Source organism: Microplitis demolitor, chromosome 5, assembly GCF_026212275.2.
Source record: "Microplitis demolitor isolate Queensland-Clemson2020A chromosome 5, iyMicDemo2.1a, whole genome shotgun sequence".
Taxonomy (NCBI): domain Eukaryota; kingdom Metazoa; phylum Arthropoda; class Insecta; order Hymenoptera; family Braconidae; genus Microplitis; species Microplitis demolitor.
The window spans coordinates 3490698-3507396 of NC_068549.1; the positions used below are offsets into that span (position 1 = coordinate 3490698).

At 25.9% G+C, this 16699-nt stretch overlaps 2 protein-coding genes across 2 annotated transcripts; one reads left to right on the plus strand and one right to left on the minus strand.

The window, feature by feature from the left end:
• Positions 1-1854: 1854 nt before the first annotated feature.
• LOC103579220 (probable serine/threonine-protein kinase ndrD) lies at positions 1855-7680 on the plus strand. The gene is made up of 7 exons (XM_053739189.1): positions 1855-1930; positions 2039-2170; positions 2311-2391; positions 3149-3376; positions 3452-3655; positions 4305-5590; positions 6681-7680. Exons 1-7 carry the CDS (start codon positions 1910-1912, stop codon positions 7204-7206), a joined length of 2478 nt encoding a protein of 825 aa, XP_053595164.1. The 5' UTR covers positions 1855-1909; the 3' UTR covers positions 7207-7680.
• Positions 7681-10435: 2755 nt separating this feature from the next.
• Positions 10436-16040, minus strand: LOC103579221 (Golgi resident protein GCP60). Its single transcript, XM_008560556.3, has 3 exons — positions 15569-16040; positions 11846-13080; positions 10436-11000 (listed from the first exon to the last, which is right to left on the minus strand). Exons 1-3 carry the CDS (start codon positions 15822-15824, stop codon positions 10833-10835), a joined length of 1659 nt encoding a protein of 552 aa, XP_008558778.1. The 5' UTR covers positions 15825-16040; the 3' UTR covers positions 10436-10832.
• Between the last annotated feature and the right edge of the window lie 659 nt (positions 16041-16699).

The following is a 16699-nucleotide window of genomic DNA, read 5'->3' on the forward strand; positions in this document are numbered from 1 at the left end:
TTTATGTCTCAAATAAAATATAAATATATGGACAAATATATTTATCCTAAGATTTATAAATTTTGTATGAAGACGTTTGATCTTTAATGTCTTTTTATACTTTGATTTCATTAAATTTTATTTATAGAAGGATTTATTATTTTTATCAAATTTAAAGTGAACATAAATAAGCGACGTAATGGGGTAAAATGGGGACGCTTTTTTCTTATTCTTTGATAAAATGGGGGGATATTAGAAATATTGGGTTTTTTATATTTTTAATCGAATTTTATAAATTTTATTTATTGTAAAATTTGAGTCAAAGATTATTTTGAAAATTTTTTTTAAAATTCTTAGAAAAAGACTTTTTTGAAAATAAGTTTCAGGTAAAATCGACAAATTTCAATTTTAAATTATTTTGAAAATAAAAATTCTTAAGTACCCCTATTTCGCATTTATATATATATATATATATATATATATATATATATATATATTTTTTTTTTTAATTAAATTCAAAAAATTTTTCATCTTGAATATAACTAAAAATAATATTTAAAGTACACAATTAAATATTAAAAAAAACTATTTTTAAATCAATCGATCACATAAAATGATAATTTTATCTTAAATTTACATCTTATTAAAATTAATTAATTCTATCAAAAAGTTTCTAACAAGTCTAAAAATATGAACCCTCAAATTAATCTTATAAAAAATAGCATTATTTATTCCCAATAAGATAATAAATCCTTATCTCCTGCAAACAATAAAACATTAAACGTAAAACATCCATAGAACAAAAAAATTCAAATAAAAAATGACCATGTAGAATAATAAAATAAATAAACAAATAAATGTTGTTTATCTCATAAACCTCAAAAAAGTAAAACAAATATATATGGTGATAGTTTATTGTTTAATATCGATTGATTATGTCTAGAGTCTAGACATCCATATTCTTGTGTTCTTTGACAAGCCATACCGGCGTGTCAACAAACAAACTCATCCTTTGACACCCTTCTCTAAAGTTTGTACTCACAATTCACTTGAATACACTTTTCCATCCCCTCTCTCTCTTTTCTAATCCTTTCATCTCTTTCTCTCAACAACAACAATCAACCCCTGTCGATGTTATTCGATTGACTAGTATACACAAAAGTTTGCGTCTATTTTCTGTAGAAATACCGAGAGAAAGAGAGATAAAATAATAATAATAATAATAATAATAATAATAATAATAATAATAATAATAAGGGATGCAAGCGTATATTATACAACAGGGCAGAAGACTCATGAGTAGTTAGATGTTTGTGTAGAGTAGGAAGTAGTAGGGTGCAAAGTGTAGAGTGTGGACGAAGGATCAAGATGTGTAAGGGTGCAAAATCTCATCTACATGTAGACTCTATACCCTTACACCCTTATATTATAGCGTATAAAGTATACAGAGTGAAATTATTTGAAATGGTTCGTAGCTTCAGGGGCGCCGTATAGGCGACACCAGTTGGCAGTTTCCTCTAAACGTCTCGGGGTGGATGACGGATCCACCCTCGAGTTAGTACGTTATTTTTACTATTGTATACACTCGTCTCTAGTCTCCAATTAAATCGCGCAAATATATTCCTTACTTTTCAAATTTAAATTTATTCTTAAACTATTTTTTTAAATAATTCCCGCTTAAAGTTATTCATTTTATTGCTACAAATTTAATTAACCAGCAATTAAGTAATTGTCGATTTTTTATTTTGAAAAATTTAATATTCAAAATTAATTAACGGTAACGAAAAAAAATTTTATTTTTGAAATTTTTAATTATTTATAAGTGAATAGTGATGCGCATTGTGATTTAGTGTAATTATTAATAATTACGTAATATAAATAATTAAAAAAGTTTTAATAAATTTTTATATGGTTGAAAAAATTTTAAAAAATGAATCGAGATAATGAAGAAGTAAGTGGTATTATTTTTATTTTTTTTATTAAAACTTCTGTTAGATTATTAATAGAGGTACTTTTTTTTTATTTTTTTAAAAAATTTATTTAAAATTGGGTATTCCAGCAACGACCAACATCACAAACTTTGTGCGGTGCATTGCAAAAAGAAGCTAATTGCAAGTGCTTAGTATTGTCAGTATTAATTTATGGTTGCCTTGCTGCTGTCACGTGGTGTAGATGCGCTAATATTACAAAGGTGTGTCTGATTAAAATATATTGTTTAATTATATATATATATATATATATACATATATATATTTAGCTGATTAATTTATTGAGCAATTAAATAAAAATTAATACACTTATTTTTTTTGTAATATTCATAATTACTTTTAGATTGTAATTAATTTTTCAAAATACCCGCTCAAAAGTACAAGGCACGTGTCACCTTGTGATGATGGTTATATTTACATTCCTGTAAGTTCAAAAATAAATTTATAAATTAATTTTTTAGATATTGAAGTACTTAAAATTAAACAAAAAATATTAATTACTAGTGATTAAAACTTTTATAAAAAAAAAAATATTTTTAGTTATTGGAAAAAAAAATTTATAATGCAGTTGAATTTATTTTTTGAAGCCTGTGAAAATAAATTTTTGTGAGATTTTTTTTTTTACTCATTTGGAGTCAAGATGCAAAAAAATTAAAATTTTAAACTTAAACTCTGGAGAAAAGTAAATTTTTGAAAAATAATTAAGTTTTTTTAAAGTAAAATTTGATAAAGCCTCGTCTGCATACTTGCTGATTTCATTACTAATTTTAATTACATACTAGTTACTTACTAAAATTAATTATCTGATTATCTAATAATTATATAAAGTTGTAGAGAAATTTTGTTGGCCTTTAAAATTGAATTATTATATTAATTGGCCACAATTATCTCAGTATGTTGTGATATCGATACAAAGACAGTGCAATTACAAGATAAGTAATTAGGTAATTAATTTTAGAAGCTAATTAATGTAGTAACTGAGTAAAAGGTAATTAATATTAGTTAGCAAACTCAAAAGTAAGCGGTGTTTAGAAATAGAATCAGATACTAAATAATTTATGGTGTAAGTAATTAAAATATTTTTGATTAATATGATAAATTATTTTTGGCTGCTGTTACTTTTAATATCAAATTACTAGTTTGAATATTTTTATTTATTGATTAAAATAATTATTGTTTAGGTTGCATTCATGGGAATGCTTTATTTAGTTTATTTAGTGGAATGTTATCATTCGCCAATACGAATTGATTTATTACATGGCGAAAGTCAGGATAGCGTTTTATCAAAACTGTCTCAATTACGTCTTGCTCAACCGACTATTTGGTGGAAAGCTGTTTCCTATCATTATGTCAGAAGAAAACGACAAATTGTACGTTATCGAAATGGTGATAACTATACGACTACACAAGTAATTTTTTTTTTAATTTTAATTTTGTAAATTTTTATTTTTGTATTTTTAAAATTTATAAAATTTGAATTAAAGGTGTATTATGAACGAGTAAACACACATGCAGCGACTTCCTTTTATTTTTATGACTATTGTGGTGTTAAGGACATAAGCAAGGATCTTGTGATGGATCCGAAAATTCCAATAACTAAAATTAATTTAAGTAAAGGGTTTGCATTTTCAAACATGAGATCTGCTACTGAATTTGAAGAAGCGAGATCAAGATTTTTTGCTGAACAAGTAACTATTTTATATATATATTTATATATTTTTTTGATAATTATTGTGAATTTTTATTATTAACGTCAGGGAATTGGGTAAAATGGAGTATAAATTTTTTTTTTTAATTTGAAATTATAATTTATTATTTTTTTAATTTTTTTGAAAATTAAAAATAGACAATTTTTCCTTTTTTCCAAGATTTTTGATTTTATAGAAAATTTTTTTTTTTTTATGCCGAATAATTTTTTTAAAAATCGAGATTTTTGGAATTTTTTGCACGTCAGTTGAAAATTGCAGGCCACCCCCACTTACCCTTTAAATCAGTTTACATAAATTTTTTCCATTTCCGTTGCGCGAAAAACGTTCCGATCTTCAGGTACATGAAAAATTTCTTTAGTCAATTAATATTTATTTGCCACGAGTAATTTACATTCAATTTTAATTCACCTAAATTATATTCCCACAAATAAATTTTTATAATCATTCCAATCAATTAATTTTCTTCCCATAAGATCATAAATTTCCCTTTTACTCAACGCTCTCCCCAAAATGGTAAATAAATTTCAATACATAATTTTTCCCCTAACATTTTAATTAAATTAATTACAAAAATTCATGATAATCCTTAATTACTTGCTAATTAAAAGTAAATATATATTTATTCAAGGAATTACGTGATGATTACATGGAAATGCGTGAAGGATTAGATCTCGGTTACAATTTCAATACATCAACGACTCTGGTCGCAGTATTAGGCAGACCATGGTTTACAAACACCTACGTATATTGGTGTCTAAGTGCTCTTTTACTCAGCTGGCCGCTGAGAATAATAATCGAATGTAAAACGCAGTACGCAAATTACCAAGTGACTAAATTATTCGGCGTTAATTATGATACACCATCCAGTACACAAATTCACGCATCCCCAAGTCAATTAAGTGCACCTGGTTCTTATATGCTGGCACCAAGTTATTCCGAAGCATTATTAATGGAGCCAGCAGCTTCATCATCATCAACATTCACCGAAAACGGAGTTACCAGTGATTCAGACAATGAAATGTTGGTACCAAGTTACTCGGAGGCACTTTTATATGAACGCGCTGCTGTAGCTTCTTCATGTCCATCAACATCCAACGCAATAACCCAATCAGATGTTAATAAAGTAGCCTGTACTGTCGGTAGAAGTACAACAAATTCAAGTTTATATGCTATCGTTGAAAATCCATCAAGCTTTGAATGCAATTGTCATTGTCATCAATTACAAATATATGATAATAATGATAGTAATATTTATTACAATACTAGCAACAGTAATAATAATAATAACAATAATAATAATGTTAATAGTAGTCTAAGGGGACAGTCAAGTCCTGACATACGTGCCTGTAATAATTGCAGTGCTTCGAACAATCACTTAATTATAAATAATTCAGGGATAAAAAGTAATATAAATAAAATACCACGTGATGTTTCCGCGCCAAATTTGAATAGTTATTCGAGTGATTTTATGAAAAATAATAGTTTACAAGTGCTTAGAGCTAATGGACATAGTTTAGAGAGTATACTCGAGAGCGAAGAGACTATTAGCTTAAGAGATATTGATGAAAGAGTAAGAATTAATACGATGCGTGGAGCTATTCCGAAAAACTGTAGAAGATCGAGTGTGTTGAGAAATAGTAAACTCGATATTAATGATAGTAGAATGGAGGAGGGGAGAATTAATGATAAGATTCCTGCATCCAAAACTTATTTTTGTCTCAAGTCTATTTTAAAAAAGAAGAAGCAGAATAAGAGACGATACACACTAGTTACTACTGAAGAATTGAAATATTTGAATGATAGTCATGAGGATTCGAGAGTCGATGATAGTGAAACTGTTATTTTTTTGCAAGAATCTCCAGAGAAAAGGAGGTGGGTTGAAATGAGCGAGGGTAAACGCGATAATCCGTATAGGTAAGAATTATAATTAATAATTAATAATTGGAAGTATTTTTGATTGCGATAGAGTATAATTTCTTTATAATTAATTTATTTAATCTCAGGGTATTTTAATTTATTAATTGATTATTATTTTTAGAGAAAAATATATTTTTGTTGGTTACGATTTTTGTTTCTTCAGAGTATCGGGTTTGCACTATAATAAAATTTACGATAATTCTTCGTAGTACTGGAGCAAACTTGAAGACTGCAATGTTTCTTAGTCCATTGAGTCAACCGATAATAGAAACTTTTGTAATCATTACTTCTGCATTTACAAAGCGGAGATAGAATTTCCTGCAAACAAATACTCAACAAAGTTTATTGGAAAAATATACTTTTATAATAATAAAACTTTTTCACTTTAAAATTATTTAACCGTTCGATTTTATAATTTAATTAATTACCAACTTTTTATAAAACTTTTATTGTTACAAGAGTCATTCAAGTCAATTATTTATCATTCAAAAATAATGCGAGGTGATTTTGTATCCATGTGCTCAGATATATTTTTTTTTTAATTTCGAAGATAATTTTAATTTAAACTCCGTAGCAAATTTAATAAATTTTTTTACTGTTTTATTTTAGCTCTCCTCCATTTTATGGTTTATCAATTTTTAGTAGGGAAAGAGGGGGGGGGGGGCAAAGTGGGTACTTAAGGAAATATTAGATTTTTGAAAACTCAAATACTTAAATTTTTTTTTTTTATATTCAGTGACAGAAAACTTTTAGCTGCCGTTAGAAAAAAAAATTCCATTTTTTGCGGGCAAAATGGGGTAACCCCTAAAAAAAGTAAAAAAAAAAATTTTCTAATAGTTTTTTCCATAGAATAAAAGTCAATTTTTTGGCTGACACTTTTGATTTTTGAAAAGTTTACAAAAGTGATTTTGGAATATTTCAAAAACATTAAAAAAAAAATACTTTTTTATAAAATGTATGGAGTACCCCCTTTCGCCCCTTCCCTATATCTAATATATATATATATATATATATATATATATATATATATATATATATATATATATATATATATATATATTTATACATTTTTATTTATATTTTATAGAACACTTATTTTTGCAAGTCCAATACACGAAGTATGCCGTTCAAATGATCCATTTATTGTTGATGATGATGGAAAAAGCCAAGACGAATTACCTGATAATAATATTTCAGATCTTCCAGTTTTAACACGATTAGGACGATCATTGACAGTTTTAAGTGAATCTGAATTACCTTCAACAACTCCTCACAATACTAATAATACTAGTAATATTAATAGTAATAGTAATAATAAACGAAAAAATAAACAACGTTCGAAGCACCATAGAACATTGAGTATAGAGCCAGAATATTTACAATTTTTTACGTCTTCCGACGACACGAGTTCTCCATTCCAACAAAGTACTAGTCTTACGACAACCAATAATACTAATATTTTTGTTAATAATGGCACTCGTTTAACCCGATCTTTAACTGAAAGACGGCCAAAAACTTCCATTAGAGATAAATTTATACGAAGAAGTTTTACCGATGAACGTACCGATTTTGGTAGCAAACGGATTAATTTCAGTTTAGAAACTTCTTTATAATAAGCGATAAAATTTTTGAAAAATTAGCTAAATGCAATCCAATATAATTTAAAATAAAAAATAAAATTACGTTTTGCGCATTAATTTATTGAGTATTTTATATAAAATCAGTCCGTTTTTCCGCACATCTTTGGTTTGTCGAATTATGTAAAATATAATTAAAAATTAAAAGGAAGGAAAGCTTACGATGGCGGAAAGTAAAAAATCACTAGATAGAAAATAAATTTTTAAAAGAAATTAATTTTGACATACGCGACAAGCTTTGGGCTTCCGGTAACTTAAAACTTATCTTTACGTGACTGTAATATGAATCTTAAGCTCATATTGCAATGTCACGATCGGTGAATATGTCACAATTGTTTCACATGTTGCACAATGTACTATTGAGGTCAAAGTTGAAGAAATCATTTAAAAAAAATCAGGACAGCTCTCATAAAATCCAAAAGAAAAACAAAATGGCTGATTTTATATGATACTCTATATATAGCTCAATATATTTAACAAAATATATATATTAGTAAAAATATAATAGATAAAGAATAATATAAGAAACAAAGTTTGAAAGTTTAGTCATTTATTGTGACGTAATAAAATGCACAATCGTGAAAAAAATATATATAACGTTGTAATAATTTGATTAAAAAATATGCTCGTGTGTACATTTGTTTTAACTATTTTTTCTCGTGAGTGAATAATTTATATTTATAAACTAAATTTTAGCGACAAAATTAATATGAATTTTATAAAATATTTCAAATAATTCAATCTCATAATTTTTCCATTATTTGTTTTTTTTTTTTTCAAACTACATTGCCAGTTAATTGATAGAAAAATTTATGAAAATTCAGTAGAAAAAATTTAATTAGATATTGATTTGTTTAAATATAAATAATATGCTCGTAAAAAATGACAAACTAATTAGTAAATCTATTTGTATTGTCAATTGTGAAGCTTTCGGCTAAAGTGATTGCGTTATAAAAAAAAAGTTATTAAATAATACTATTGTATTTTATGGAAAAAAGAAAAAAGTAATTATTAAGCTCGAATATGTGATATAATCGCTGAATTTATTTAATTATATATATTTAATAATGAAAAATTACAAAAAAAATATTTGTGCAATTAAAAAAAAAATAAATAATTAAAATTTTTATTAATAATGAAAAAAAAAATAAACAAATAATTGAATTAAAAAAAAAAAGACCAAAAAATATTTTGCGCTTTATACATTAACAATGAAGTCTTTCTAAACTGCCACATTAGTTGATAAAATTTAGTAAGCATTACATATTTTTTTTTTGGTGGTCGTAATTAAAATTTAAAAAAAATATTTTAACAATACAGTTTTTGAAGATGTATTGTTAGCTATAAGCAATTGAAATTAGATAATCAACTTTTAATTTGAATAAAGAAAATATAATCAGTGATTTCCACAGTATTAAGAATTAACTCCTAGAAGAAAAAGAATAAAAGAAAAATTGTTGAATTGTTTAGAGGAAAGAAAAATTTGTGAGATAATTATTTTTAATCAATTTAAAATTTTAAAAACAAATATAAATATAAAAGCTATATATTGAAAAAAAAAGAAGAAATTTAGGAATGAATAGTTGACGCAGACAATCGAAAAAACTGTGAGGATTTAAATAACGAAATGAAAATAAAAATAAATTAATTCTAGAAGCTGAAAAAAAAAATGTTTTTAAGTATAAAAGTAAAAAAAAATTAATATACTTAATTAAGCAACGCATAATTTAATGCCGTCTGGATAAAGTGCTCTTGTATTATTATAATTAAAATTGATGAAACAAAAAATTAAAATAAATGATTTTAGATCGTAAATATTGTACGCGAATTTAAAAAAAAAATTAACTAAATTAAACTTCAATGCTTTGTAAAAGTATTATAATAATTATATTAACTAAAATAAAAATGTATTCTAATAAAAAAAATTAAATAATTAATTAAATTTAAAAGATAAAAAATTGTACAACACAATTAATATTGATGTTATTGTGATTATTATTGAAAACAAATCCATTGCATATTGTACGCACTTAATAATTAAATATACATATATCTATGTATGTAAATATACATATATCTATGTATGTAAATATACATATATTATGTGGTGTTAAATATATGGACTGCGTTACAATAAATTTAAAACCATACAAATACATTTTTTATGCCGATCGTTTGGTCATTAGTCGTTTGTTTTACTGATATTATTTATTTATTTCATTAATGCTGTGTATAAGAATGAAATAATCGGTGGTTGTGGTGTTTCAGGCACACATTCATTTCATAAACACATTTTTTTTTACCTTCAAGTAGTCGCAGTGAGAACGTTTTCATATTTTTAATTTTTCAACTTTTTAGGTTCAAAATTTAAAATCAAATTTGTAGAAAAAACCTTCAGGTAAAAGATCCAGTACCTGATCAAGAAATTAGTACCCGATTACTCATATATTTGTATTTTTACTCAGAAAAAGAAGATTTCTTGTCGCAACAATTTTTTCTCTCGCTACGAAAATTTCCTTTATCAATTCAAGATTCGAAAAATTTCTCAGGACACATAAAAAATTTCTTGAAGCGAATACAAATTTTTTTGCACCAAAAAATCATTTTTTTCTGTGTATATTTACTAAATTTTACTAAATATATATATACAAATATATGAGTGATCTTGTTCCCTGATCGGGTACCAGGTCTTTAACTTTATTGTTTTTTATAAATTTAATCTTGTTATGTAAATAAAAATTCATGAAATTAAAATCCATTATTTATGAAGATTATAATTAATTTTGATTATTAATCAAAAAATTAAATACATTTTTTAACAATTTATATTTTGCGTGTCAATACTAAAATAATTTACGTGACTACTTTAAGGTTTTCATATTTTAGATTTTTTCGATTAATTAATAAATTTAACGCAACGTTAACATTAATTAATAATAAATAAATTTTAGTTATCATTAAATTTATTAATTAAATCATAAATCGTAAATTTTTTATTTAATTTTTTTTTGGCAATAATTGTCATGACCGACAATTTATCATAAACAAAAGTAAAAAATATCAACTAAAATTTATTTCATTTTTTAAATTATATGACTAAATAATTTACATTTATTTTGTAATTATTCATTTTAAATTTTATTAACCGTAGTAAAAAAAATTCACAAACTTCATGACAATTATTATTTTTTTATATTATGTGACATTTTCTATTTCAGGTGGAAAATATTTTGTGCTATTTTGTGTTGTTTTAATTCTATTAATAAATAACAATAATATTAATAATAATAATTAAATAAAAATAAATTATAAAAAAAGTAACAAATTGATGTATAATTAAATATTTATTTGTTACTTTTAATGTGAATATTACTCGTAATCAGACTAGTACATCATTAAATTAAATAGTGCCTGTTTTTATTTCATTATAGCATATCCTTGAAAAAGGATAAAAAAAAAACACTCTTTGACATAAAAAAAAAAAAAAAAAAAAAAAAATGAACTTAGTAATTTCAGCAGAAATAGTTTTAAAAAATGTTCGTTAATAAAGTCGTGTTTGTGGTATTGCGGTATTGTTGTGTTATTAATAATTATAATATAAATTAAGATGAATCATTCGTAAAACCAGGTCTTGTGTAGTAAACACGATAATAAAGAGTTTTGCTACGCCACAATGAATAAGAATTGTCAAATTTAAGAAGATAAACACCCTGACCTGGATATGTATGACTTCCAGCATAAATTTCATCTTGTGAATCTCTTCTGTATATCTGTAACAGAAAAAAAAGTAGATGAATTGATTTACATGATATTTATTATTATTATTATTATTATTATTATTATTATTATTATTATTATTATTATTATTATTATTATTATTATTATTATTATTATTATTGTTGTTGTTGTTATTAAAAAAAATATTAAACTATTGAAATTAAAAGAATAGAGTAGAAGGACCATTTGTCGCGACTGTCCTATTTTTGGACATTTAATATTTTATTTTAATTAATGAAGAAGTATAAAATAAAATTTCCAATGTATCAGTGTTACAAAAGTATCTTTTGTATGCAATTAAAAATCAAATTGTCCAAAACTAGCCCAAAACAGCAAAATTGAAAATACAAAATTTTATTAATATTCAAAAGTCAACTTCGCTTTTTTGTCAGAACTGATAGATATTTTAAATTTTCTGTGCAAATACAGATAGCGTAGAAAGTTTCTTTGTTTCAATTTCGGATCTGAATGGAAATTTAAACTGATAACTGCATACATGGATGCAAATTTAAAACCCTACTGAATTTATTTGATAATAAAGCTTAAAAATTCAAATTAAGTTAAAAGACCTAACACCCGATCAGCGAACTAGTACCTGATTATTCCATGTATTTGTATATCTATATTTAGTAAAATTTAGTACCTATAGATATACAAATACACGAGTGATCAGGTACTAGTTCCCTGATCGGGTACTGGGTCTCTTACCTTACTATGGACTAAGAATTCTTTATTTAATTATTTTTTCCAACGATTAATGATTTTTTCTTTTCAAATCATTTCTAAATTAGAAAATTTGTTCTACATATACTGATACTAATATCAATAAAATATTTACCGGTATAATAACACTAATAGGAGCTGGGGCACTCTTTAATTCAGTCCTGTTTTCTTCATTGCCTGGCCCACACTCCAAATCTTCACCCGAATCGTAAATTTCATCATCGTCATCATCCTCAGACTCGCTAATATGCACGGAAACTTGGTTAGTGTCCGGCTTGCTCCATTCAAAGTAAACTCCAAAGCCTATATCGTATCCATCAGTAGCGAATTCCCAAAATAAGCAGGATCCATCTTCATGCGTTGGCACACGAACAGTGACAGTTTCCCCATGTCCAATTTTAATAACAGCATCGCCAGTTTCACGTCTTATCAATTTTTTGAATTCCTCGACACCAGGACGTGTCCACATTTTAGGCGGCTCAATAGGAGGCCAATCTGGCTGATCATCTGAATCTTCGTCATCATTTTTATTTTTTTCACGCCTTGCGTCATTGTCCTCATCATCCTCATTATCATCATCATCAATATCATCATCGTCTATTTTTTTCTTATCTATACTTTTGATGTTATCATCAATTATTATTTCCGTTTTATCGTCGTTAATTGTTATTTTTAAATCCGGTTTAAATTCATTACCATCCACATGATGTTCCCTTTCTCTCTCTCTTTCTCGTTCTCTTTCTTGTTCTCGTTCTCGTTCCCGTTCTTTTTTATCTGACTCCGCAGACTCATCAATCATCAAACGGTTTTGATGTAATTGCTGCATGTAACGATGGTAATGTTGCTCCTGCAATTGACGAATAAGCACTCCCTGTTCCTCCGGATTACCCGGATACTGCTGCTCGGCGTATGCCTTAAATTGGTAGTAAGTTTGCTGATTTAATGCATCTTGTATCTGACGACGCTGATATTCGCGCTGTACCTGCTCAGCTTCTTCGCGTTTTTTTTCTTCAGCAGCCTCTCGCTCCCGTAACTCATCGTCCAGTTTCTTTTCAGCCTCAGCTTTTTTCAACCGTTTTTGTTCCTCGATATTGCGTTTTTGGGCTTCAACTACGGTGCGAAATAAAGGACACAATTTGTCGAGTAGAACAACGAAACCTTCCATCGCTTGGTCTTTTGTTATGTCGCCAAGATTCTGCCATGCTAAGCGACGATCTTTTCCTATGACATCGAGAACCCCGAGTTCGGGGGAATTTTCGGGTGTACATTTTCCGTGGGTCGCTTGTTGTGTAAACGCAACTAATTTTAATTTGTCTTCGTATGATAGATGAACAGCTTTGCCTTCTTTTTCTATAAAAAAATATTATTTATCAATACCGTAAATATATAAATGACAATATTCGAAGTTTTGTGAAAAAAATTTTAAATTACGACACTTTTTGGTCATTTTTTTCAAAATTCGGTTTTATATTTTCATACATTTACTATTAAAAATTTATTATACGCAAATAGCACACTTCCTTTTGTGACATCTATAAGATATCAGTTTTCAGGCTGTTTTTGGACCTATCAAGGCACCAAAATATCTACTTAAAAAACTTGACACGTGACGACAAAAATGACATTACAAACGGTGGTAAAATAAGTCATCTAAACAATTTTTTAATTGACATCTTTTTTAAGACAGGAAAAAAAAACACAAATTTTCTATGTCAGGACAAACATCCGCATGTCTTATTCATACCAAAAAAGATGATTTTGAGACAAAAACAAAATTTGTCTTATGAACGGTTATCAGATAATTTTGTCCAAGCTTTTCTCTGAAATAAAAAGTCTAAACGCAAAATAAAGACACAGACCCGATGCTTTACTCTATGAACTAGCGAAGTGTACTTCAATTTTTTGATAACTTCCATTTGTTAACGAGAAAAATTTGGACAGTGTTCCCATTTACTGTACAAGTGCAACAAAGATAGTCCCGTTTATCCAGTTGAGTGCGAATAGAGAAACAAATGAAAACGCGTCTTATCCTTTTAAAAGATATCTTAGCTGTCTGTGTGCTATTAGGGTATTTTCAAAAATAAAAAAAAAAAACGATTCGAATTTTAGATAAATTATATGACATATATTATGGGAATAATTCTTATAATTTATTAAATTAATTCCGTTAATTTTTTCTCCGCGTTAATTCTACTAGAGTTGGATTACAAACAATTCTCTTATTAAATTATTTATTAAAATATGTGGGTATGTTAGGAAGTAACATTGAAATAGAAACATAAAATGAATCGATTGTTATAGACATATATGTATGTATGTATATATGTATATATATGTTGGTTGTTTATGCTGGTTTTTTTTATTGAATCATATAAGTTTTCTATAGAGCTTTTAATAATGTATGAAAGTTTGCTAGGATATTGACTGTCTCTACTCTCTGCCGCCATGACATTAATAAATGACACAATTCGATTTAATAAAGAGTATATATTATGGTATATAAGGTTGATGATGTATGTGATGATAAAAGTTAACTTTTGTTTGGAGAATATAATTAAATTAAGACCATCAAAGTAATTTAATGGAATATCATCAGTACCATTATTTAGTTTGCTTTCAAATTTATCGAACATTGATTTTATTAAACTTTCTAAACGAATTTCACGTTTTAATTTGAAAAAGTTAATGGCTGTGAAACAAGTGATTGTTTGTAAATCTTTATTATGATTAAAAATAATCAACATATAAATAATTAGTTTTGTAATAAGAAGTTGAAAATTTTTTTTTATTTTAAAGTAATAAATTAAAATTTATCAAAACAGCTCAAGAAGACTTTTGTTCTTGATAAATTTATTATTTAAATTGTTTATGTAATTTTTGGGGGTTTTACTCTTATACTTTTTTATGAAGGAAACTATAGATTAGTTGGAGATTTGGGCCATGGCAAAATTTATCAAAGGTTGAAACGGATGCTTTAGTTGAATATTTAAAGAACTTTCTTTCAATGTGATTCGATTTTTTTGTTTACTGAATTATTTAGATTGACAAGTCAATTAGAAATGAAACAGGCTTATAAATATAACAATTGCAGATTGATAATTCAAAAACTAATCCTCTTTTTACATCACTCATATATATATACATATATAAATAAATATTTACAAAATTACATCAATATCAATGATACTGAAATTAGCCAACGTCTAATAATTTTTGGATTTATTTAAAAATGATAACATTTAAAAAAAAAAATATTCAAAAAAATTGCACTTATAATTTTTAAAATTTCCTACAAGTGCATATTTTTAGTTATCTTTTTTTTGCAATAGATTTGTTGGAAAACAAATTCAAAAATTGTTAATTGGTCTGTTAACTTCAGGGTCATCATTATCCTTAAAAATGAAAAATAAAAAAAAATTTTTTTATAATTAAGAACACTACAATTCATGAGTATGAATATAGGTGACGGTAATTTTTAAAATTTTTGAATAAACAAATAAAATATAAAACGCGCGTTTTTTTAAATTTTATTTTTTTAATTAATTACTTTATTTATTTTAAATTTATAACTTGTCTGATATCTGCTACATTTACGCTCATTAAAATTAAAGAAAAATATGTATCATATTTATATATTTAATAATTCAATATCTTAACAATTTAAACAATTCTTTGAATAATCTCTAGTTATTTTTATTCCTTTTGAATATCACGGGTATAAATTTATGGCATATATATGAAGGCTTTAAAAAATAAATAAAAAATTTATCCAACATGCAACTGATAATAAATATCAATGAGTTATACACCGGAATAAATAACAATATACATAAATTACCTTTATAAAAATTCAAAGCAATTTTATAAAGCTCACGAATTTCAAATCCAGTTAAATGAGGTTTGAATTCATCATCTTTTTGTTGTTCGTTATCTAGTTTAGCTCCTTTACTATCCTCACTATTGTGACTTTTGTCATCGTCACCAATATTTTTAATTTTCTCCTCAGACTGATTGTCATCTTTAGTTAATGTTAATTTGTCAATATCTTCGGTTATTTTGGCACTTGATGTATCGTCATTTTCCACTGACGCCATTATTTTGATAAAATACTTAGAAAATTCACTATTTAACTTTATTATTAAATTACCTACTCGGTAATTGACAGTATTATTCTAGCTATGTTTTTTTTCGGTTCTGTATTATGGAATAGTTAAATTTTTTAGTAGAGTGTATTTATTTTTTATGCACGTCAGTCAATTCTATTGTATACTATACACACACCTTATATATTTGATATAGGTTATTATTTCTTTGTCGACTATATTCTTATTCTGTGTATATTTTCTTTACTTCCCCTACCACTCTACTTTTTCAAAAATATATACTTATACGTGGCGCACACTGACGATTGATAAAAAATATTCAGTTGATGGTCGGAAAATTATTTTTGAAAATTTATCATTTACTAATAAAATGTAAAATTATTTTATCGAATGTCGACAAGAACGTTCTCTATAATTTCTAAGAAATATATATATATATATATCAAATTATTCATTGCATATTATTGAATTCAATTAAATATTTAAAAATTTTTCATTAATAAGTATCTAGAGTTCAAACGGAAGTAAGATTCAAAAAAAATTGTAATTTTGAAATTATTTTGAAAATTGAAGAATCAACTTTAAGGATAAGTCCCTGGTGGAAATTTTTCGAAACTTTATCTGAATAACTCTGAAAAAGTCTTTAGAATTTTAGAACTGAGTTTTTCAGAGGAAATCCAGAAAAATTTCCACCAGGGGTGTCACCTGTCCTTTTTCTCATATTCGGAGTAAAATAAAATTTTTGTTCCTCTTATTATAATAAATGATAATTCAAAAATGATTTTTTTGTGACTAATTATAATTTTGGAAAATCAAAATTTCAAGCCTTGTATTAGGATTTAAATTGAATTATAGATTGATTTTTT

Bases quoted from the DNA above. Each gene is read 5' to 3' on its own strand.
- LOC103579220 (XM_053739189.1), top strand. From the start codon at position 1,910: ATGAATCGAGATAATGAAGAA. The intron at 2,392-3,148 runs GTAAGTTCAAAA...ATTATTGTTTAG, and splicing joins ATGGTTATATTTACATTCCT to GTTGCATTCATGGGAATGCT. The intron at 5,591-6,680 runs GTAAGAATTATA...TATATTTTATAG, and splicing joins AAACGCGATAATCCGTATAG to AACACTTATTTTTGCAAGTC.
- LOC103579221 (XM_008560556.3), bottom strand. From the start codon at position 15,824: ATGGCGTCAGTGGAAAATGACGATACATCAAGTGCCAAAATAACCGAA. The intron at 13,081-15,568 runs GTAATTTATGTA...ATTTTTTTATAG, and splicing joins TGCTTTGAATTTTTATAAAG to AAAAAGAAGGCAAAGCTGTT. The intron at 11,001-11,845 runs GTAAATATTTTA...TTTCTGTTACAG, and splicing joins CTATTAGTGTTATTATACCG to ATATACAGAAGAGATTCACA.